Consider the following 22376-nt stretch of genomic DNA (forward strand, 5'->3'; position numbering starts at 1 on the left):
GTCCCCTCTTTCCGGCCCTTTTTCTATAGGATTCGCCTGGGACCAAAGGGTTTAGCTGTTCACTCTCGTTTCCGTTCAATGTTTACACCCCTTTTTCTAACTGCTGCTCCGGGGCGGCCGGGCTGGGGCTCAGCCCTCGGCCCCTGCACACGCCGACCTCGGCCCGCCGCGCACCGGCCCCCCCCTTCCCCGCGTGCCCCCCCCCCGAGACGTCCTGTTCGGCATGTGATTGAACCGACCAACTCTGCTCATGTAGCACATTTGTCGACGATGCCCGTGTGTCTGTAAATACCCGCCCGGCGCCGCCAGCGGGGACAACCATGGATGCATGACAGTGAGATGTTTTGCACTATTTTGACTTTTTTGGGCTCTGTAAAAATATTTTATTATAACTGACATTAAAAAGCACACCCTTCACTGTGTCCAGGGGTGCTGCAGGGCAAGGGAGGACAGGCACCCAAGGGAATCCCTTACCCCCCCAGCTGAGCTGAGCAGGGGAAGCTTGGTTTTGAAGGGAAGGTCTCCAAAGCCAAAGCTCTCACAGCTGAGGTTACACCACTGATAAAGAGCCCAGAGGAGCAGCTCTGCCCAGAGCACCAGCTCCAGGGAAAAGGGATGGTCCTGAATGCACTGAGCCCCTGCAAGGCCAAGACCTTCAGCAGAGGAGTTAAAGGGGATCGAGCTGAGCTGTCCTGCTGGCTCACAAGTGAGCAGAGCTCATGTGCACCAGCCTCTAACTCCAGCCAATACCACCCCATTTCACACCAGCATGCCCCACTGCCTCCAGGGCTGCATGTGCCCACAGACCCACCTGTGACACCTCCACCCCACAGCCATGACCTGGGGACAGAGCCCCAGCTCCCTCTTGGGCACAACACCCAGCCCCTGGCCCCAGGACCCAAGGGTAGCACCACCCAAAGAGCAGAGCATCCTCCAAAAACAGCCTCAGGCTCCAAGTTATCTGCAAAGACTTTTATTAACTTCAAAGGATTAAAAGAAGTGGTTGAGGCCCTCAGCACAGGACCTGCACAAGCCCTGGCTGCGCCACAAACAATGCACATGAGTTTCAATAAATAAATAGCTTCCAAAAGGAACTGGACACATAAAAAGTGCTGCACCCAGAAGCCTTCGTGGCCTTCCTGTCCCGGAGGGGATTCAGGCTCATCCCGATGCTCAGCTGGGCACTGGCACCACTGCAGGGCTGGACACGGGCTCAGACACGGAGGAGGAAGGCCAGGTCAATGCTCTCAGGGATGTGGAGCTCATCCAGGTGCACAGAGGAGGCAGAGAAGGGCAGATGCACAGGGAAGAGGTGACACGTGTCCACCAGGAGCTGGCTGGGGCCCCCTGGGTTCTGCTCCTGCAGGCGTTTCTGCAGGGAGACGGTCCTCCAACATCCCACACTGCCCTGGGGCAGGGGGTGACCCATGTGGGGCAGCACCCTACAGTGCCAGACCCAGGGTCCCACTCACCTCAACACTGCTGATGAAGCTGGGGCTCACACGCTCCTCCAGCCCGGCAGCAGGGGTGTAAGCCCGTAGGATCTTCACAACCTGCAGGAGATGGAGGGGACCATCAGCAGGGACCAGCTGCCCCACTAATCCCAGTGCCATGTTCAGGTCTGCCAGACTTCAGTGCACCCAGGGAGGCGGAGTGGGCCCAGGGTGGAGGGGGGGGGTCATGCAGAGGGATGGGAACCTCTCAGGTGGGTGCATGGCCAACCCAAGCGCCATGGTACCTGCTGTGTCGACAGCACCGTGCACAGGCTGCAGATAGCTCCAGCATCCTCCTCTGTGGCCTTCTTCACCTGCAGCAGCTGGGCAGCCTGCACCAGGGGCTCGAGCACCTCGCGAGCCCCACTCTGGTGCAGCCCCTCTGCCCGCAGCCACTGCTCCAGCTGGCTGATGTTGTACCTGCAAGGGAGACCAGGCCATAGGGAGACAGGCAGGCATGTGCCAGGTCCCTGTGCACAACCTGAGCTGTCCCCCTGCCCGGCCACCCCAGACTGACCTCAGCTGGATGCCACGGCTCCAGGAGCAGGCATCCTTCCTCAGCAGCAGGTAGTTGAGGGTGGTGCCGCTGATGAGGAAGAGGAGCTGGCGGATGGCCTGGTGCACCACGGTGGCAGGCAGTCCTTGGCGGCTCAGCGCCTCGCGGAAGGAGCCCAGCTGCAGCAGCAGCTCGGGCAGTGTGTGGGCAGGGGCTGCCAAGGGCCGGCGGGGGCCGGGGGGGCGAGCAGAGGACAAGCCCTGGATGGTCTCACTTTCCAGCATCGCAGCAACTAGAAGGGCAGAGAGGGCTCAGCCTGGCCGTGCTGGAGTACCCAGCTTGGCCAGAGCAGAGGGGAGATGATGCGTTGCACCTTGAGCATCCAGCACCTCGGCCCTGGGTCTGGGGGACTGGTGGCAGCAGAGGTGCCCCAGCCCTTGGGGGCACCTCTCCCCCCAGTTGGCCACATGCTGGGAGGAGGCAGAGCTGGGCATGGGGGAGACTGAGCATCCCGATGTCCCCAGGGACTTGGCCCCCCACTTAGGCACTTCCTCCAGGCCATCCCTGAGGATGCTTAGGTGTTCACCATGGAAGGACAGCCTCAGTTCAGGGCACCTTCCACAGTTCAGACCAGAGTCCTCCCTGCCCCTCTCGGTACAACCCTCATGGCTGCAGGAACAGGCAGTTTGTGCAGCCAAGTGCAGCTCCGCTGAGCCAGCTCCCACCCCACGGGGTACCTTGCGCCCCCCACCAAGCCCCAGCCGTACCAATCATGGGTTTCAGGCCCTTCTCAGCAGTGCGGATGAGCTGCTGGTAGAGCTGGACGGCCAGGGCACCCAGGCTGCGGCAGGCGCCCTGCGGGTCCACGTTGTGCAGCCGATGCTCGTTCTGCCTCACCGTGTTCTCCTGCCAGTAGCTCTGTAGGGCACAGGCTGGGTCAGGGGGCTGTGGTCCTGGGAGATGCTGCTGAGAACCCACCCTGGCCCTCCAGGAGCCGTGGGGCCCAAGCAAGGCGCAAGGTCAGCCCAGCACATTCCCAGGCTGTAGGCCTAGAGGATGGAGCCCCAAAGCCCAGCAACACCTAGCCCAGGTTGGGATGGTCACCCCATCTCTGCTCAGCTCCCACCCCTCCCCAGGGAGACATCACAGCCCCTGCGGGGCTCGGCCCTACCTCATCCCTGCCGTACTGGCGCAGGCAATTCAGGAGCCGGCAGGCATTGGCAAGCCACAGGGCCACCACGTCAAAGTCATCGCTGTGCTTCTGCAGGAGGGGACAACGAGGGCTGGGGCAGAGTCCCAGCCCCAGCATGGGGTCAGTGGGGCTCTGGCAGCGACCGCAGCAGGTCCCACATTAGCTCCGTGACCCACACTATCTGCAGCCTGATGAGGGGTTGTACTGGTCCCCTAAACCCAGTGGGCCACAGCCTCCCTGCCCCACACCAGGGCACCTCAGGTTGGGGACCACCACTGATGCAGTCAGACCTTCCAGCGGGAGCCCTGCAGCACCCAAGGGCACCCTCCCACCCCAGGAGACGCTCAGGCTGGAAACAGCCTGGCACATGCTAGGCCTGGGGGACAAATCCACCTCGCTCTGCCCAGCAAGACCCAGCACCTTCATGACTCTCTTGATGGCATTGACAGCAGCATCCAGGAGCGAGCGGGCCCGGGGTTCGTCACAGCAGTGGTCTGCATGCCGGAAGCACATGAAGAGGATGTAGGCTGGCAGGTCCGGGAGCACCCCAGGGCTGCTCTGAGGTCTGTAGTCTAAAGGAGAGAGAACAGTTGGCATCCAAGCAGCTATGGAAAACTGGTCCCGAGCTGGGCAGAATCCTGCTCCAGCAGTGTGGGAAGAAGGAGCCCACACACATCAGGCAAGAAACCCTGCCAGGACTTGCAGGGACGAAGCTGAGATGTGGGATAAGGAATCTCCCTCCCTCCAAATCCTACCTGTAATGATGGTCCTGATGATGCGCCCTTCATCCTCCATTCTCCAGGCCAGCATGGCCTGGGACAGCCCAGCTGGGGAAGAGATCTTTGGGGACCCTGCTGGCTCCTGTCCTGACCAGGTGGCCTCTCTCCTTACTGGGGAGAGGAGCACAGGTCAAGTCCTGCCATGGGACCAGGACTGGGTCCTGTCCCAGAGAGAGAAGCCAGGAGCTATCAACTATCAGCTCCAGCTGTCCCCTCTGAGGGACTCCAGCATGGTTGGGGACCTGCTCCAAGGCACTGGCTCCTTCAACCACAGTGCAGAAGGGGAAAGGGAAAGGTCCCCAGAGGCAGCCAAGACAGGAAGGATCCCATTTACCATGCCTTGGAGAGGATGCAAGCTCACTGGAGCAAGGACCATACCTAGGAGCTCCCATTAAGGGACACGATGTGACATGAGCCCAGCAGAGCAGCTAAAAGGCCATGTCCTCCCAGCACCTGGCAGCCTCCCTGCTCCAAGCAGAGCTCCTCAGCACCCCTCTTTGGGGGAGGCCCTGCTCCCTGGCTTGAGCTGCTTGGGAGGGAGCTGCAGGCACTTGCCTGTGAGGTCCTGGATCTGCTTTGCATAGGCTCTCAGCTGCTTCTGGAGCTTCAGTGTGGTCCTTTCCTGCTTCTCCAGCTTCTGGGCCAGCTCCTGGGCAGGCACAGGGCTTGTGAGGCTCAGGCAGCCTCCCCTCAGTCCAGACACCCTCACCAGCACCTAGGACCCTCCTACGGGGCAAAACTGGCAGGAGACAGCAGGGTCCCCTGCACTGCTCCCCAAGGGGCTGCCTGGGGCTCACGTGAGGGCTGGAGGGGGAAGCCAGCCCCCAGCCATGTCCTGGTGCCCTGTTTTCCCCTCCTTACCCAGTTCTCCTCCTTCAGCCGCACGACATGCTGCTGCAGCCCCTCCTGCCCCTGGTGCCGCTGCAGGTCCTGGATCAGGGCCGCCTGCTGCTGGCTCAGCTGCTTGAGGGAGCAGATGTCCAGGTGCAGCACTTCCACCTCCTCCTCATGCTGCTGCTTCTCCTCCCGCAGCTGGCTTGCCAACAGCCTGCAGGGCACAAGCACAGGGCGTGCATGGGCTAGGCAGGGGAAACTGAGGAACGAGGCTGGGCCATCACCCAGGGAAGGATGACAGATCTAACTGGCCCCCTAGAGAAGCATCTCCCATCTCATGTTTTCCTGCATCAAGCCTTGAGCACAAAAAAATGTATGTAGATTTTTGTGCCAGCTCAATAACAGGCTGCTTCCAGCCAAACCCTCTGCCACCCTTGGAGGGCTCCTATTGAGCCTGGGGCACCCAGGGAGCTTGAGAAATGGGTGTTCCCATGTTGCCTGTATTTGGGAGCATAGTGGGATGCTCTAGCTCCCTGGGAAAAAGCAGCTGGGTGCACTGGAGGAAATGGGAGCTGGGACTGCACCGAGCCCACGGCTGTGTGGTGCAGGGTGTCAGGCTGCCCCTCACTCCCAGCCCAGCCGCTTGTTACAGAGCTCAGGCTGTAGACGCTGATCTTGCATGGGGAAGGGGCTGCTTTGAACAGGGTTTGCAGCCTGCAGGGCCTGGTTGGAACATGCCTTCCCACCATGGCGACTGCGGTGGGCTAGCGATGGCCGGCTCCTCCAGAGCAGGAACCGCCTGGGAGCAGCAGCCTGAGACATCCCAGCTTGGCAGCCTGTTGTGGGGTGGCACATTCCTGCCTTCGGGGCCAGGGTCAGAGCATCCTTACCCTCTATGCAGGGATGGGACCGCAGACCTGGGGTGGGTGGGAGAGCCAGCAGCCTGGGACTGGCAGGGGCACCTTCCCCAGGTGCCCGGTGCACCCATGGGAACAGCACTTCCCCCGGCCTCCTCCAAAGGCAGGGAAAGCCACAGTCCAGCCATGCTCACACTCTGGGCAGACTGCTCACAGCACGCACCTCAAACAGGCAGTCCCTAGCCCATCCTGGAGACCCTGCCCATGTTTGCTTGGCATGCCATCTGCACCAGCTGAAGGACTGTACTCATGTCACAAATGCCAGGTACAAACTGGCCTCAGCTAGAGAGTCTCCTTGGGGGTGCACCACCAGCACTCACCTATTGGCAACCTGGACAGCATCATATGCATGCTTCAAGTCATCATCTACAGCTGCTTTCTCCGGGCTCCTGGCCAGCCCCAGCATCTCAGCTATGTTCTGCTGGGAGAGGAAAACAAGGTGAGATGAGCTGCCATGAGCCTGGGTCCAGGCCCGCTTGCAGCAGGGAAGGGTGCTCACCCTGCGTTTGAGAAAGTCCAGGGGTTTCTTCTCCTCAGGCTCTGCAGGAGCTCTGGCCCTCCGCAGCTCCTCCCGGGTCCGGGCCAGCTCCTCGTTGACAGCGTTGAGCTGCCCCAGGAGGAGGAGATACGCCTTCTCAAAGGGGTCCTGGCCCACGTTGCCGTTCAGCATGGCCTCACTGCCGGGCTGGGGCTGCTGACCCTCCAGCACTGGTTGCCAGCGCTCTTCTGGCCCCTGGACACAGGGAAGGGGACAGAGGTTGGCCCAGCAGCCCACACCATGTACATCAAGAGACATCCTTCCCCGATAGGGCAGGCAAGAGAAGGGACAGACCACTCTCCCCTCCATCCTCACCAGGCACACTTGGGTCACTAGTGTCACAACTTGCCTCAGCCTGCAGGTCAGAGCCATCCCGTGAGGGGGCTGTGGACATGGAAGACAGGTAGCTGCTCTCGGAGCCCAGGAAGCTCTCAGACGAAGGGGACCGTCTGAAGGTGCTTTGCTGCATATGGAGAGAAGCACAAGGCTGTTCTACCACATCCCACCATCCCTGCTCAACACTGAACAGGGCAGCTTCTCCTGACTGCTAGAGGGGAGTCCCACTGTGAAGGAGCAATAGCTGAAGGGAAGATGATTTTGGAAAACCCCAGGTTATCTTGGCTTAGGGATCCCAGCACATGGGGTTTGGCCCCCAATTCTCATTTCCCACAAGGCCAGAGGTTGCCCTAGACTAGCCGGCTGCATGGCAGAGACCTGGTACCTGCTGCCCTGCAAGGGCACCAAGGGAGGCATTGCTCCAAGCTGGCTCAGCTGGTTTCCTAGCAAGGCTGGTGTTCAAGGACTGCTATATTCATCACACTCAGCTGTGGTACTCCTCCACCCCAAACCCCTCCGTGTCCATGCCAGTCTGTCACCTTGTGGAAAGCCACCTCATCCCGCAGGTTCTCATAGCCCTGCTCCAGGCGGGCGTACTCCTTCACCAGGCTCTGGTAGCGAGCCCGCTCCTCTTCAAGCTCCTGCAGCAGCCCCCGGCTCTCCCTCGCTGCTCGCTGGTGCTGCTCTGCAGGACAGATGGACATGGGAAGTGCTCATGGCCTGAGTGGGGCTTGCTCTGGCCTAGCGACATCCCTCAGGCAGAAAGGAGGATGCAGGCTGTATGGCTCTGGGCAGAGCCGGGACCCCTCCGAAGGGGGGCAGCATGGCCAGGGTCCCCCTCCTGCAAGGGGGCTTGCAGGCACATGCATTCAGCCTGAAGGACCAGCCCATACCCAGTTCTCCGGACTACTCCCCAGGGACAGCACGAGCCAGGCAGAAGAGGCCTTTTACCTTCCAGATCCTGTGACTGCTCCAACGTCTGCTGGATCAGAGCATCTCTCTCCTCTCCCAGGTGCAGCTTCACAGCCTCCACCTCTGCCAAGCGCTGCATGAAAAACCAGGGGGCAGATACAGCCAGAGCCCTGTGCGGGGCCAGCCCCGGCTGCCTGCCCTTGCCTGGGGATCTCCTGCCCAGCCCGGCCCCTGCAGGGTCTATCCTGAACCAGCCACTGGTGCCCAAGCAGCACTGCCAACTAGCAGATCCTGGAGAGCCCCTTGGAGCCCAAGGCTGGATTAAGCCAGGGTTAAGAGTAAGAGCATCCCTGGCCAAGCTTGTCCAGCCAGGGCTGCCCCAAGCGATGGGGAGCAGCCGGGACCCTCTCCCCTGCATCCAACCTGTCTCAGCTCCTCCACCTCCTGGCCCAGCCTGCTCTCAGCACTGTGCCGCTCCAGCTCAGCCAGCCGCTCCTGCAGGTGCTGGACATGGGAGTCGCCCACCGTGTCCTCCCGCAGCCGCTGCATCTCAGCCCGCAGCCGCTGCACCTCTTCGGCATGGGCAGCGTTCAGCGCCGACAGCTGCTCCGACAGGCGCTGCTTCTCCTGGGCCTGGGCCGATGGGGCAGAGCACATCAGATTGGGTCCGAGCAGGGCAGTGTGTCCCCACCCGAGCTCCATCAAGTGGTGCACTGTGCCAGAAGGAGCTCACACATATCCAGGCTGATCTTTTGCAGTGAACCCAAGAGTCCAGGTACCTCATTTCCCACCAGCCTGAACTGTTTGGAGCCCTGAGCCTCTGTTATCACCCAGAGCAGAACTCCCCTCCATGAGGCATCACCCCAGATGAAGCCACATGTGAGACTAGCCATAGCTTCACAGCCCCTTCCCCACCTCCCGGTCAGTCCTGACCACAGGCTTTTCCGGGCCTGCTTCCCCCAATGCCCAGAGACAGGATTACACCCCTCCATAGCCACCCCCAGAGACAGAGCAGCCAGAGCCGATGCCAAGACAGCGACGCAGATGGAGACAGCAGATGCTACCGGCTGGGAGCTCAGTAGGAGAACGCAGCGTGCCGGGACAGAGCTGTTCCCAGCAGCACAACACCTTGCTGCAAGGCTGCACCCAACTGAGCGCCCAGGAGGGAGCCCAGCCTGGGGAAGGACAGAGCCACCCAGCCTTGGGGCAACAGCTCCTCAGGTCCACAGGGAAGCACTAAAAATCCAGGAATGAGAAATGGATATGTGATTTCTGCCTGGTGATGTGCATCTGCAGGGCTAGCTCCCACCCCACAGCCAGGAGGAGACCAAAGACATGGGATGCTGTGGTTTCAGCTTCTGGCAAAGAGCAGTCTGCCCAAGCAGCTGCTGCCTTGCCCTAGGAAGTTGGGATCCGGAAGGAGAGCAGAGGTTGAGGATAGTTAAAGCAATGCCCCGGGGCTGCTGTAGCCCGAGTCCTGGCCACAACACCATGCCATAGCCTGGCAGCACCCACCTGCTCGTCCAACCTGCACTGCAGCTGCATCACCTTGATCTCCATGCCCTTGTGCAGCTGCTTGTAGTGCTCGACCGAGCGGGCCTCAGCACGCAGGCGCCGCAGCTCCTTGCGCGCCTGGGTCCGGCGGTAGCAGCACTGCAGGTAGATGACGGCCCCGCGCAGGCGAGCGTAGTGGGCACGGGCCAGCCAGCCGCGCACGGCAGCCTGGATCACCACGGCCTTCTGGTGCCGCACCATCTGTGGAGGGAGAGTGGTGAGGCAGTGGCACCGTCAGCAAAGAGGGGGGACCAGGGGAAAGCCAGTGCTGTGCAACTGGGGATGCTCAGGGTCAGTCTGCACTGTCACCAGGAGATGATGGGGTGACTGTCCCCTGCAAATCCCACCCTGGGCTTCCAGCAAGCAATGCTCAGCCTGCCAAGTGACCACAGCTCGTCACAGAGGACAGGAAGGTGACAGCATTGCAGATATGGACCAGGGTGACAGCAAGGAGCTCCCAGCCTGCCCCAGCATGGCAGGGTGCAAGGCCCAGCACCTCCTGCCTTGCACCAGGGCAGGAGCACAGCAGGGCTGCGCCATGCCCACCTCCAAGGCTACAGCTTGGCCCCATCCAGGCAGGACCCCCTCACTCCCACTGCGCCACCAGGCTCCTACCTGTCGGTAAAGACATCTGGCAAACATGCCCCGGGCAAAAGCCTGGATAGTGAGGACAGCCCGGCACACACGGAGATAGGAGCGCCTGGCCAGAGCCATCCTCACGCTCTTCTGCAGCACCACGGCAGCCCTGGTCCTCCGCAGCACCTTGGCAAGCCTGCAGGGAGGGCAGAGAGCTGGGCACGGGGTGGCAGAGCTTGCAGGGAGGGCAGAACCCCCCAGCCCATATCGCAGGGACACCCAGGTCAAAGCAGAGCCAAGACCAGCTCACCCCAGAGCTGAAGCTCTTTCTCAGCTCATGGCATCAGGCCTCTGCTGTTCCCTCCACAGGGGAGGCACCCCAAGCCCTGGCCCCAGCTCACCTCCGGGCCAGCATGCCCCTGGTATAGCGCTGCAGGCAGACGGCCGCCGTGCGCGTGCGTTGGAAGCGCCTCCGCGCCAGCCAGCCTCGCAGGTGCCTCTGCAGCAGGACGCAGGCCTCCCTCAGCCTCCGGTAGCGCAGCTCCTCCAGGTAGGCCACCTGGCCAGCCCGGAAAAACACCTTGCTCTTCCCACACTGGTACTTCCTGGGGTCCTGCATGCAAGGGAGGAGTCAGTGCCAAGGACAAGGCACATCCCAGCCAGGCTCCCCTGCTCTGTGTTGCCAACAGCACTGCTCACTGCCCTGGGACTTGACCTCCTTGTTCAGCCTCCCCTGGGTCTGGATCATCCCAATTTCTCCTTGTCTCCCAGCACGCCCAGTCCTGGCTGTGCCGGACCAGTTGCTGTACCCCACCAGACATCCAGGCATGCCAGCAGAAAGATGGGGAGAAGCATCTTCAAGGGATGCTTGGATACCATGGCCTCCACATCGAGGGCTCTTACTTGGAGCAGTCTCTCCAGGACAAGGCTGCAGATCCGCTTCTCATCAGTGCCTGTCAGCTCCTCCCTGCTCACCAGAGCCCGGTACCTGTCGAAGAACTCCTGGTACATCCACCTGTGGGAGACAGTCAGGGAGTCAGTGGGTGCCATGGCCAGCAGGAGCCCTGGGGTGCTGCCAGGGTACCTGGAGGGGTAGCCCGAAGCGCTGATCCGGATGGTCTCCAGGACACCACAGGCTCGTAGCTGTTCCACTGCTCGCCTGGAGTCAAACCTAGGGCAAAGAGGGCCTAATTGGGACAAGATCCCAGCCAGACCCCAGCCCAGCGTGCAGGGCCCTCCTGGGCTAGGGCAGGTGGGACACAGCTTGGGGGGTGACAGCACCTCACACCATGTCCCCAACCCTCCAGCCTCCCCCGGCCAAGCACTCACACAAAGGGCTGCTTGCTGTCGTTGGGTTTGATGCAGCGGATGTAGTGCGGTGTGGTGCTGCCCAGCATCTCCATGAGCTTGTGCAGGGAGGCTTTGAACTGCAGAGGACAACACAAGTGCAGTCAGGGCTGGCAGGCATGTCCCGGGGCTCATGGTCCCCAGGAACCAGCTACATGGAGCAGGGCTGAGCTGGCCTTCTCCCAGCAGCCCCAAGCTGGGGCAGAGGGCCCAGGGCTGGCAGAGCTGCCTGCAAAGCCCATGACAGGTCCTCTCATGGCTACCCTACCCCTGGGCATCTGTGCCCCATGCACCCTCCCTGCCTTGGGGTCAGCACACGGTTCCCCAGCTCAGTACCTGGCTGGCGATGGACTTCTTGTTCTTGTTGTTCCCGGGCAGTGATCTCCGGCCAGGGCGACTGGCCGGCCTGGGCCCGCTGGACCTACGGGACTGTGGGACTGTGCCCTCCCCTTCCTCCAGGAAGAGCTCAGCGAGCAGGGCGGACTGGGGCAGAGCAGAGCAGCTATCAGAGCCAGGCAGACCTCGCACAAGCATCTCCCCTCCGAGGCCACCTGAGACCCAGTGCCCAGAGATGCAGCCCCAACAGCCCGCAGGCTCTGCAGGGGCCAGCTCAGCGCATAGTCCTCTGCCCTGCTACAGAGCACTCCTCCCAGATGTGGCCCAGTGCCTGCCAGATGTGTAGGAGCCAGCTGTGCTTCTGCCTATTGCTTCCCCCAGGTGAAACCCAGTGCAAGCCCTGGACACCCTCCTAGGTGTGCTCGAGAGCCCTCCAAGCCTCCCCTTACCTTCTGCCAACGCCACGCAGGGTGGAGGGAAGAAATAACAGCGTTACTAACCCGGGAGCAGCAGGATGCTCCAGCCCTCCGCAGCAAGGGCAAGGCCGAGGTAACCGGCACCGCATCCCACACCCAAGCCACGGGAATGGGGTGGGGGTGTACCCAGATCTCAGGGCTGCGCTGCCCACAGCTGGTGTCATACGAGGCCAAGCCCACCCAGCCCCTAGTCCACCCTGTGGGTCCGGCACGCCTTGCAGCACCAGCAGGGCATCAGCGTGGGCCTGGCACCATCTGCTGGGAAGCATCCTCACTGCACCAGCCCCACATCCACCGGCACCGGGGGCCAACACCTGCCTCTGTGCCCAGGAGCAGCCTGGTAGGGCAGCGTTGAGCGCCCTTCGTCCTGGCCATGAGCACAGGGTGCCCTCCCCATCTGCTGGCACCCAACCAGGGAAGCCGCCGAGCAGAGCTCCTGGCATTAATCCTGCTCCCTCACAGGCAAGGAGGGAGCAGGCAGGGATTTATCCCGCAGGGCTCATTTTCTACACTGCCCAGCACTTCCAGTCCCCAAATCCCCTCGCAACAAGTCACCCAGACCTTGCCCTGCATGGCCCCTGCTCTGTGCACAGCTGGGCAGTTTAGCTCTCACCTTGCTGGCTCGCAGCAGCCCGACCAGCTCCTCAGGAACAGTGTCCCTGTTCTTCTCCACAAACCCATTGCACTGGTATTCCACCTGGCAGGGGACAAAGCCAGCACCAGCATTAGCCTGGGGAGCTTCCCAGCCCTGTTTAGAGCAGGGCTCTGCTTAGGGTCAGTTCAAGGCTTCAGAAAGTCCTGGCATGAGTCAGAGCTTGTCTTGGCCACATCTGTACCCCTTCCACCCTGCTGGGAGGCTGCTGGTGCTGGGAACCGTCACTGGGCTCAGGCTGTGCTGAGGCACCCAAGAGCCAGGGAGTTTCCATTTTGAGGGCCTTGCAGAGAGCTGGAGGCCAGAGACTTGCTCCAGCACAACCAGCAGGATCTGCTTCCCTTGCCTGGGAAGGTGTCTGGACATGGGTGGTTGTCCCAGCTGTTTGGGATGGCAGGAGGCTACAGACTGGCAGAGCCACTGCCACCAGCTCTAGCATGGGGCAGGCTCCATGCCCACTGGCACAGACCCACTGCAGAGCCCTCCCAGCCCAAGACCGTACCCACCACAACTCTCCCTACCTTGCCAGCAAAGTGGCAGACAACAAAGGCATCTGTGGGCCTCTTGGGCTTCTGGAAGTGGGAGCTGCCGAGATGAGCCTGATAAAGCTTCTGGGCCCAGCTCCCATCACTGCCTTGGGGCATCTGAAAGGCAAGTGTGTCAGAGGGGGCAGCTGGGGGCCCTGAATGGCCACAGCCTCCTGCTGCCAGCACCCCTCGCCCACCTTGCACTCCTCATTCAGCAGGTCAAGGATGCCAAGCCGGCCCTCAATGAGCTCGATGCATGGCTGGTTGTCACAGAAGTCAATGAAGACCCAAGGAATCTCCTCTGTCACATATTCCTCCTGCTCCAACTTGAAGACATGCTGAAGGGAAGGAAGAGCAGAAGACAACTGAGCTGGGAAGGGATGGAGGTGGCCAGCCTCCAACACAGGCTGCAGGCAATAGCTTGCTTTCCATAAGGCACCTGAGCAGCCTTCTCCTGGGGAACGGGAGAGAAGGCAGGGGCACTTTTAGCCATGCACTGCCTGGAAAAAGGAGAAGGCATCTCAGCATGGTCCATGCTCAACTCCAGCAGCCTCCCAGAGCCCTGTGTCCACAGTGTGTGGAACTCAGCCACCAGCTGCATTCCCAAGGCAGAGAGCCAAAGACAACAGCACAGCTGGGATGTGCAGGGCCCACCCTCACTAGCTCCCAGCACTGTGGGGAAGAGGCACATCTTCATGACACCTACCAGGTTGAAGAGCTGCTGCAGCTTCTCATTGGCATAGTTGATGCAGAACTGCTCAAAGCTGTTGAGCTCAAACATCTCAAACCTGAGGGTAGCAGAGGACTGAACTGAGGCAGCTGTAGGGAACAGCCACCCCATCCAGCCTACAGCTCCACAAGGATGAGCAAAGCCATCTGAGGACCGGCACAAACACCCAGCTGACACCACTGCAGACAAACACTGTCCACAGTCCCAGCTAGAGCAGTTGCTGCCTGCGGAGAGACTGCCATGGCTGATCCAGGAAAGAGACCCATGCTCTTCTTTGCAGCCCAGCCTGGAGGAGAGCTGACTGGAGCATGGCTCCTCTTACCCATAGATGTCCAGGATGCCAATAGAGGTGTGGTGTCCCTCTGGTGACCGCAGGGCACGATTGACCCTACTTGCCATCCACCCGAAGACCTTCCCATACATATGCTTGGCCAGGGCATCCCGGGAGTCGAGTGCCTGCTGCCTGGACAGGGGCTTCATGTAGGTCTCCCCAGTGGTGACCAGCTTGCGGTAGCAGAGCCAGCGTGACACCTGCGATTCCTCAATACCCAGCAGTGTGCAGAACAGGCCCAGAGCTTTGTCTGTGAGCTGTGGACAGACAGAACCTTGTCACTCCAGGTGCTGGGGTGGGAGAATGCTGCAAGGGTGGCCCATGCTGGGCCAGAGACTGTTTGCACCCCATGGCCCATAGCCAAGGTGCAATTCCTGCAGCCAGAGCAGCTCAAGAAATCCAGATCCAGGGTCATGCCATGTGGACGCAGATGGGCACCCTGCCAAGGCTCAGGGATACCAGCAGCAAGCCGTCACCCACCTCAACAAAGCAGCCATCTCCATGACGGTCCCTGCTCCTGATCGCGATGTTGCCCAGGTGCAGGATGGCAGCCAGGACATTGAAGAGCTCCAGCTGCTCAGTCTCCAGGACCCCTGCCAGGCACAGACACAGACACAGCCCAATGAGCCCTGTAAGGCCTGGAGCTGTACCCAAAACCCCACAGGGCTCTCCCCACTTGCTGGTCTAACCCCCCTGCATTGCACAAGCTGGAGGGGATGGGAGCATCTGCAGGAGCGGGGCAAGGTTTCCCTAGTCAGATGGACAGCCAGGCTCCCCCGCACCAGGACACTGCAATAGCAACGAGGTGAAAGTAGTGGGTGAACAGCCATGTGGACTAGCCCACCCCACATGAGGCTCCCCCACCCTGGTGCCCGGGGAAGGACAGTACCCAGGAGCGAGAAGGCATGCCGTGTGCTGTCCAGGTCAGCAGCATCATCAGTGCCCTCCACGTAGGTGCACTGGCCCTGGCGGGTGTAGTGGAAGGACTCTGCCCCACCTGCAGACAAGACACCAGCTGGCATCAGCTCAGGAACTGGCACAACTGGCCTCCCAGGCACTGCTGGGCTGGCTTAGCCCTTACCCTGCCCCAAGCACTGGGGTGCCCATCCACGGCAGCAGAGCTGGTCCAGGGGCCACCCTCCAGCACCCAGCTGACAGCACAGGTGGCCCTGCACCTGGCCAGCCAGTTGGGGTAGGGCAGAAGGCAGGGGAAGGGGAGGGGGCCAAGCACTGTCTGTCCTTGGCAGTGAGCTGTGCTGTGGGGGGACATGGTGGCACTCACGGAGACCCAGGCCTTGGAGCTCAGGCAGGGCTGCTGAGGCACAGAGCTGGTAGAAGATGTGGTAGTTCCTCTCTGCTTTTGCCTGCAGAAAAAATGAGAAGGAAAAAGCTTTGAGTGGCCTGGTCACCTCAGGGCATCCCACTCCCCCAGCAAGGGCAGGGACCCTGGGGCTGTGTCCACCCACAGCAGCGCTGGTGCCCTGGATTCAGAGATTAAGGGACATCTTCCCCTTTCCCAGCTCAATCCAGCAACACTGGGGTTGCTCCCCAGGAGGATGCCCTGGAGGGCAGGGTTCAGCCCAGCTCACCCCTGGGAGCACCAGGACATGGGGGGACTCAGCAAGTCTCCAAGCTCCTGCAGCTCCCACACAGCCCTGTCCCCATCCACCCCAGAGACCCACCTGGAAGGTGACCCGGGACTTTTCCAGCAGGTAGGTTTTGATGGTGGCCCCTGTGACATATGCCTGGCTGAAGCCAATTTCTATGTACTTCCCAAAGCGGCTGCTGTTGTCATTCCTGGTTGTCTTTGCATTCCCAAAAGCCTGGTGGGGAGGGAAGGCAGGCAGGTTTGGCTAACCCTGCACCTGCAAGGGCTTTGTAGAGAAGTTCGATCCCCACCACCACTCATTTTAGACACAGCATCACCCACTAAACTTGCAGCAAAACCAGTAGGACCCAGGACTTCTGCCTCTCCCTCCTTCACCAATCAGCCCAGCAGGCAGCACAACCAGTGCTGGGAGCCTGGATAAAGCCATGCCCAGCTGTGCTTGGGGCACCCAGGGACAAGGACCCCTTCCTCAATGTGGGATGTGAGCTCCCCCAGACCACACCTGGAGTTGCCATGGCTTGTTGCCTCAGCACAAGGACACGGGCATCCAGGGAGCAAGATGACCATGTGGCTTGGGGCAGTGCAGGGCTGAGATTTGAGCACTTTCAAGCCCCAGAAGCATGTGAGGAGTCAACCAGGGCTATGAGGAGCTCAAGGACACAGGGGCAGCCTGCAGGAGTGCCCAGCTGCCTCCATGCAGAGCTGGCTTTGGGCACAGCCTGTGGAGACAGGGGACCCACCTCCATGACGGGGCTGGAAGCCAGCACCTTGTCCTCCATGCTGGAGTCACCCAGGCTGCCCCCAACAGTGGTGAAGTATCGCATGGCATACTTGGCCGACGCAGTCTTCCCTGCGCCCGACTCGCCGCTTATGATGAGGGACTGCTTCTTACCGTACCTGCAGGATGGAGATGTAAGACTGGGACAGCCACAGGGGGAAGGCTCGTGGGGAGAGACCGTGGTCCAGAGCACGCTTCAGTCTCCCCATTTGCAGCCTTGGAGGATGCTCCTGAGTTGGGAGCATCACCCTAAGCAGTGGCTGCTGTCCTTCCTCCCTCCATCTGCCCCACGCTAGCAGGGATGGTGGGATCTGGGAGAGCGGGCAGCAACCACCTGGCACAGCAACAGCTCTCACCGTGACATCTGCTTGTACGCTTCCTCTGCCAAGGCAAAGATGTGGGGGTCCATGTCCCCCACTTCCCGACCGCTGTAGGCATAAATCACCTCCTCCTCGTAAATGGGCAGCTGCTTGTACGGGTTGATGGCAACCAGGATAATACCTGGAGGAAAAGGAACATGCAAACCCAACGTCACGCTGGGGCACGACATGTGCCTGCACCCCACTGAGCACCCAAGAGGCACACCACGCCAGTCCTGCCGGGGTGGGAGCCAGGCACAGCAGCGTGCAGGACTCACCGCAGTAGGTGTAGATGGCGTTGGCCTCCAGGAAGCGCACCCGGAGCGAGTGCAGCACAGCCGGCTCATGCAGGTAGCTGAGGGCCACCAGGTCATCCTCGCCGGAGAGGCAGTCGGGGTTGCAGAGAGGTGGCAGCTGGGACCCGAAGGGGTAGGCCAGCTCCTGCGGGGATGCAGGGAGCAGGATAAGCGCTGAGCCTGGCCAACAGCCTGCAGAGGGCAGGACTGGCCACGCAGGGGGCTTTTTGCAGGCCATGCTTGGGCCCTTGGTCACAGCCATCAGGAGCTGCAAGCCCAGCTGGCCCAGCAAGCTGAGCTGGAGGCAGTTTGGGGGCCAGGCAGGACCCAGCAAGCCTGGCTCCTGCTTGGAGCAATGGTACAGACAGATGCAGGACTGGTCGCAGGGGTAAGTGCTGAGTGTCTGCACTGTCTGGCCTCAACAGCTGGAGCAGACTTGTCAGAGATGTCTAGTGGCCACTGGGCACATCCAGGCAGTGTTCAAAACCACCACTGGCCTTTCTGCTCCCTGCTTTAAGGGCCCAGGTTCATTTGGGGCTGTAAAGGTGAATCCCACCTGCAGGCACAGGATGCTCAGCTAGCACAGGAGGGACCCACCAGGGCACGCAGCTCCAGCCTTACCAAACCATCTTCCAGGCGGAGATGGAGAACATTGTCTCCTTCCTCGTAGCCCCTGGTTACTTCTGCCACCCTCCAGACTTCAGTGCAGTCAGGGATCCACACCCGGGCACCCTGCAGGGACACAGGAAGGAGAGGACCCCTGCAGAGACCCATGGCAAAGAGGCTGAGCCAAGGAAAGCACCAAGCCACCAGGGTCTGAACCGACCGCCGCAGCCCTCTCTGCAGGCCACAGTGCAGCTCTTGCCTGGGACAGGCTGCCCGGCGCACAGCATCGCTCTAGCAGAGGCACCTGCTCCTGCAGCTCAACTGCTCCACAGTATTTCCACCCCAGCCTTGGGGTCTGGCAGCACTGCAAGTCCTGCAGTCCCTCCCCCCTGCCAGCAGACAGACCCTGTGGGATTTTCCCTGTCACTGAAAAGTTTCTGCAAGAAACAGCTCAAAACCAGCTAGAAGCACCCCAGAGCCAGAGCCACCACCATCATCTCCCTGGAGCCAAGGAAGATGCTTAGAAGATGCTCCAGCACTGACCCTGGCACAGCTCCAAGGCCAGCTCAAGCAGCAAGTTGGGCAGTGACTCCAGTCCCCGCCGGTGAGCGGCGATGCCTGGTGGGTTAAAGCCCCTCCTCCAGTGAGTGCAGGATTAAGAGGGACTATAAAAAGGTGTCTTCCCTCCCACACTCCACATGCTTCAAATAGCAGCAGCACCAGTCCAGCACCGCCATCTGCCACAGGCGCAGCCGCTTCCCCGCGCCCCAAGCGCGGTAACGCAGCACCAGCCGTTTCCTCCGCCTCCCCTGCAAGCGAACCCGCTGCGTCCTCTGCACTGGCTTAAAAGCACCTTTCTGCCTGCTTCAGAGCCACCGTGTTGCTTGCAAAGGCAGGACTCTGCTTTTCTCCGAGCCTGGAGACCCCAGTCTTAGGGTCAGAGCAGCTTCCTTGGGTCTCTGCTCTTCCAGCAAGCGCTCCAGCCTCAGCAGGGTGGGAGCTGGGTCTGGCCTAACAGCAGCAAGAAGGGTCTGCAGTTGTGGCGCTGAGCCTGGCCACCCTCAGAGCACCTTGCTCAACTCCCAGCTCATCCCCACCAGGAGGCAGAGGGGAGAGGACAGCTCATGCCAGGTCCCACAATGTCATTTCACATAAAGGTAACAGGATCCACTAGTAGCCAGTGGTGAAGCCACAAGACAACTCCTACCCTAGCTTCTTCCCAGGAGGGATAACTAGCTTGTAAGCAGATATACATGCAGCAAGGTCCTCAGCCAACTGCTGCACTGATCCAGACACCACCTCCAGCTCTGGAAACCCAGCTGCAGCCCAGAGCATAGGGACAGCAACGAGACAAATCACCTTGTACCCTTCCCTGATGCTTGCAGCTTCCCATGGCCGGGCACAGTGGCCAGCCTTGTGCAAGGCACCCATCAGCATCTCCTGCCTCCGGTGCCCAGCTGCCAGCTGAAGTCTCCCCTCCACCATCCCAGGGCTGCCTCCAAACACCAGATGTTAAAGATGTTAAAGGCAGAAAGCAAAAATGCAAACCCTAACTCTGCTCTGGACCCCTAGACTCAGGCACTAATACATGAGAAAAGCCTTTTTGAAGTCACCCTGCAGGGCTGGAGATGTTCGGCACTGGTGCAATAGCCAGCACGACACCACCAGGCTCCTTTTGCAAGGTGCAAAACCCAGGTGAGAAAAATCATGCTGCAGGTGCCCCACTGGACTGGCAAGAGCAGGGGCAAACACCCAGCACCAAGCCGGTGCAGGGCAATGAGCGCTCCGGGAAGCCGGTGCTCCATCTGGCCCCGTTGCTGGCACAGGCGCCCGCGTCCCCTTGTTCTGTACACCGAGTTGTCAGACGCCCGTCTCGGCAACCCTGCCAGACTGACGAGAACGAGGTCTGCTTCCAGGAGGCCGCTCCCTCCTGCTGCTCCGAGCAGGCAGAGACGAGGCCATATTGCGCGTTTAAAAAAGAAAAAACCCTCCTCCTAATGGATGCAGCTTTGCTTTCAGGCCACGACGGGAGCGGGGGGGAGCTTGTATCCCTTTCCGCCAGCTCCAGGAGCCATTTCAGAGCAGCAAAGGGGCTCTAACATACCGTGCTCCCGCCCCAGTGGGCTGCTGCTGGCCTCTCGCTAGAAACAGGGGCTAGAAAAACATTCCCGTTTTGCTGATTTTGCAAATCCAGGAAGCTTGGCTTGCAGCAAAGCTTTCCGGGGCTGCAGTGTGCAAGGCACATGTGTTAACGCATCATTAAAGTGGATAAAACAAGTCCTGAATAGTCTGCAAGTCTAGCAGGGGAAGGAAGGGGGCCCGCACTTGGGGTTTACAGCCAAGAAGTCATTAGGAGACCGAACATTTGACTTTGCAGGGTTTTTTTTTTTTTTTAAAAAAAAGGGGAAGGAACAAGATCAGGTTGCAGGGACTGCTAAACTCTGCTACAGGAAACCATTATCGTTTATGAGTCCTAGCCGCTGGGGGGAGTGAAAATTGCATGATCTAAAGCTTCCCACTAACGCACTAACAGGCTTCAGCCCAAAAGCAGGGCTGGAAGAACAAGCATCCCCACTAGCCTGCCCGGCGGCAAGCAGGTCACCCTCAGCCTGTGCTCCGGTCACCACCTCTTTTCCAAGGAAGCCCAGGGCTGACACACAGCAAGGAAACCTCCAGCCCAAATGCACAACCTGGAAAAGCTCAAGGCAACCGAGCCCGCGTTCGAGGAACAGCTGCACAATCTCAGCACTGAGGTTACCGGCACGGCACACAAAAGCCTCGGTCATGGTGGCTTCTCCTTACCCACGCAGCCTTCACCCACACAGAGCACCACAACTCTCCCCCTCCAGTTTCCAGGGGAATTAGTTTCTCTAGCTTTGCTCACAGCTGAGCCACTTCCAGCCGAAGGGCAGGTTTGCTAGGCACAGCCATTTCCATTCTAGCACCACCCGTGATTCGGGCCAAGGCAACCCACATATGGGGGAGATGCCTCCACCAGAGCCGTGAAAACCTTCCTTGCTTCACCCAGGTCGGCACCTTGCTCGTGCAGGGATGCTGCATCGCACCCCTGAGCTCTGCAGAAACCTCCCCTGCGGGCTTGCGCCTCTTCGGGGAGAGGGGGACACACGCCAGCCTGCATGTCCCCGTGTGCCCCTCCGGCCCTCCTGACCTCAGATCCTATCTGCCCACACCGGTGGCATCTCCAACCAGGCACCACCAGCTCTGCAGACCCACAAAGGCAGCAGCTGCCAGGCACACGTGCAGCTGGCTGAGCTCTATCCCTTCCCACGTCACGGGCACAGGAAGGAAGCAGTCAGACGGCCCTTCCTGCTGAAGGGCTCTTTGCAAAAGCTTCAAGTGCCACTAATGCAGGCAACATGCTTTGGAGGGGGAAACCCGCTGTCGGCATGCCTGGAGATGTGCGAGGGGCTGCTGTGGGCTTCAGAGACCCCCTGCTCCTTCAAAAGGAGGATGCCGCCTGCACAGCCAGGCTGCCCACAGCACCCATGCGGGGCAGGACCAGCCATGGGAGCAGAACCAGGTGCTATGCACCAGCGCTGGTGGGTATCTCACCCTGCAAAGTGTCAGCGAGCTGAGGCCCACCACATAGGTCCCTCAGGACCATCGTGTGGGGCACCAGGCCCCCAACCAGCTGGTGGGCACCCAGGGGTGGCACCAGCTCCAGCTGCATGCAAGGCAGAGCAGCAGCTGGGAAAGCAGCTCTCCCAAGAGCATTCCTGCAAAAAGCACCCAGGAAGCCACGCTCAGACCAGGCTCAATCCCCGGTTTCTCAATCAGGGATGGCACCTCACATAGTCCCAAGGTCAGGATGCCAGAGCCCCGGGGACGAGATGACCAAGACACCCTCAAGAGCGGGGCAGCGCTCCCAGGCCTGCAAGAGGCCCCTGACAGCTCAAGCCCAGCTCCGACTCCAGGCTGGAGCAAGGACAGGAGGCAGCGAGCGCAGCACGGACTCGAGGAGCTCATCCCGGTCCCCGGCAGCGGTTCACCTGCCGGATTACAACAGGCAAACACAAAGCACCGAGGGGAAATCGTTTCCCCTCGGCTACACCTGCAAGCCGAGCCCGGGCCTGAGCGGGCAGCGCCGAGCACGCGGGCAGCGCCGAGCACGCGGGCAGCGCCGAGCACGCGGGCAGCGCCGAGCACGCGGGCAGCGCCGAGCACGCGGGCAGCGCCGAGCACGCGGGCAGCGCCGAGCACGCGGGCAGCGCCGAGCACGCGGGCAGCGCCGAGCACGCGGGCAGCGCCGAGCACGCGGGCAGCGCCGAGCACGCGGGCAGCGCCGAGCACGCGGGCAGCGCCTCACCTGCCCGTACAGCTCCCCCGCCGCCATGGCGGGACCCCCCGGTGTCGCCGGTACCGGTGCCTCGCACCCCCGGGCCCCGGGGCTCTTTTATAGCCCGGCAGCGCGGCCGCTAATTGCCGCTAATTGGGCGGCGGGGGGGGGGGGCAGGACGCCTGGGTCCCCGCCCCGCTCGGCCGCCGGTTCCACCCCCTGCCCCGGCCGTGGGGACCCTCGGGGGGGGGGGGGGTGCTGAGCCTGGCTGGGACCCCCCTTCCCCGGCCGGGGCACCCTGAGCCCCCCTTGTCTAGGACACGCCAAGACCGGCCCCATGCAGGGCACCCCGAGGGCCCCCCCGGCCAGGGCACCCTCTGCCCCCCCTCTCCAGGCACCCTGAGA

At 61.2% G+C, this 22376-nt stretch overlaps 1 protein-coding gene across 1 annotated transcript; it reads right to left on the bottom strand.

Moving 5' to 3' along the window:
* Window positions 1-1005: 1005 nt before the first annotated feature.
* Window positions 1006-22077, bottom strand: LOC106484091 (unconventional myosin-Vb-like). Its single transcript, XM_067313087.1, has 37 exons — window positions 22002-22077; window positions 17690-17800; window positions 17051-17213; window positions 16770-16914; window positions 16376-16532; window positions 15709-15849; window positions 15309-15390; window positions 14916-15023; window positions 14507-14619; window positions 14018-14283; window positions 13672-13753; window positions 13163-13303; window positions 12960-13082; window positions 12400-12483; window positions 11311-11457; window positions 10957-11054; window positions 10712-10798; window positions 10531-10642; window positions 10029-10240; window positions 9667-9823; window positions 9013-9252; window positions 7921-8130; window positions 7537-7630; window positions 7125-7270; window positions 6599-6712; window positions 6211-6444; window positions 6032-6132; window positions 4822-5008; window positions 4516-4609; window positions 3937-4071; window positions 3602-3753; window positions 3161-3250; window positions 2757-2907; window positions 2011-2281; window positions 1739-1913; window positions 1473-1553; window positions 1006-1372 (listed from the first exon to the last, which is right to left on the bottom strand). The coding sequence occupies exons 1-37, from the start codon at window positions 22026-22028 to the stop codon at window positions 1214-1216; spliced, it is 5190 nt and encodes a 1729-aa protein (XP_067169188.1). The 5' UTR covers window positions 22029-22077; the 3' UTR covers window positions 1006-1213.
* Window positions 22078-22376: the final 299 nt, after the last annotated feature.

This window comes from Apteryx mantelli, chromosome 30, assembly GCF_036417845.1.
Source record: "Apteryx mantelli isolate bAptMan1 chromosome 30, bAptMan1.hap1, whole genome shotgun sequence".
NCBI lineage: Eukaryota > Metazoa > Chordata > Aves > Apterygiformes > Apterygidae > Apteryx > Apteryx mantelli.

Excerpts from the sequence above, each read along its gene's own strand:
- LOC106484091 (XM_067313087.1), bottom strand. The coding sequence starts at position 22,028 with ATGGCGGCGGGGGAGCTGTACGGGCAG. Across the intron at positions 8,131-9,012 it reads AGTGCAGGTTGGACGAGCAG|GCCCAGGAGAAGCAGCGCCT; the intron begins GTGGGTGCTGCC and ends CCATCGGCCCAG. Across the intron at positions 5,009-6,031 it reads GCTGTCCAGGTTGCCAATAG|GCTGTTGGCAAGCCAGCTGC; the intron begins GTGAGTGCTGGT and ends TGTGCCCTGCAG.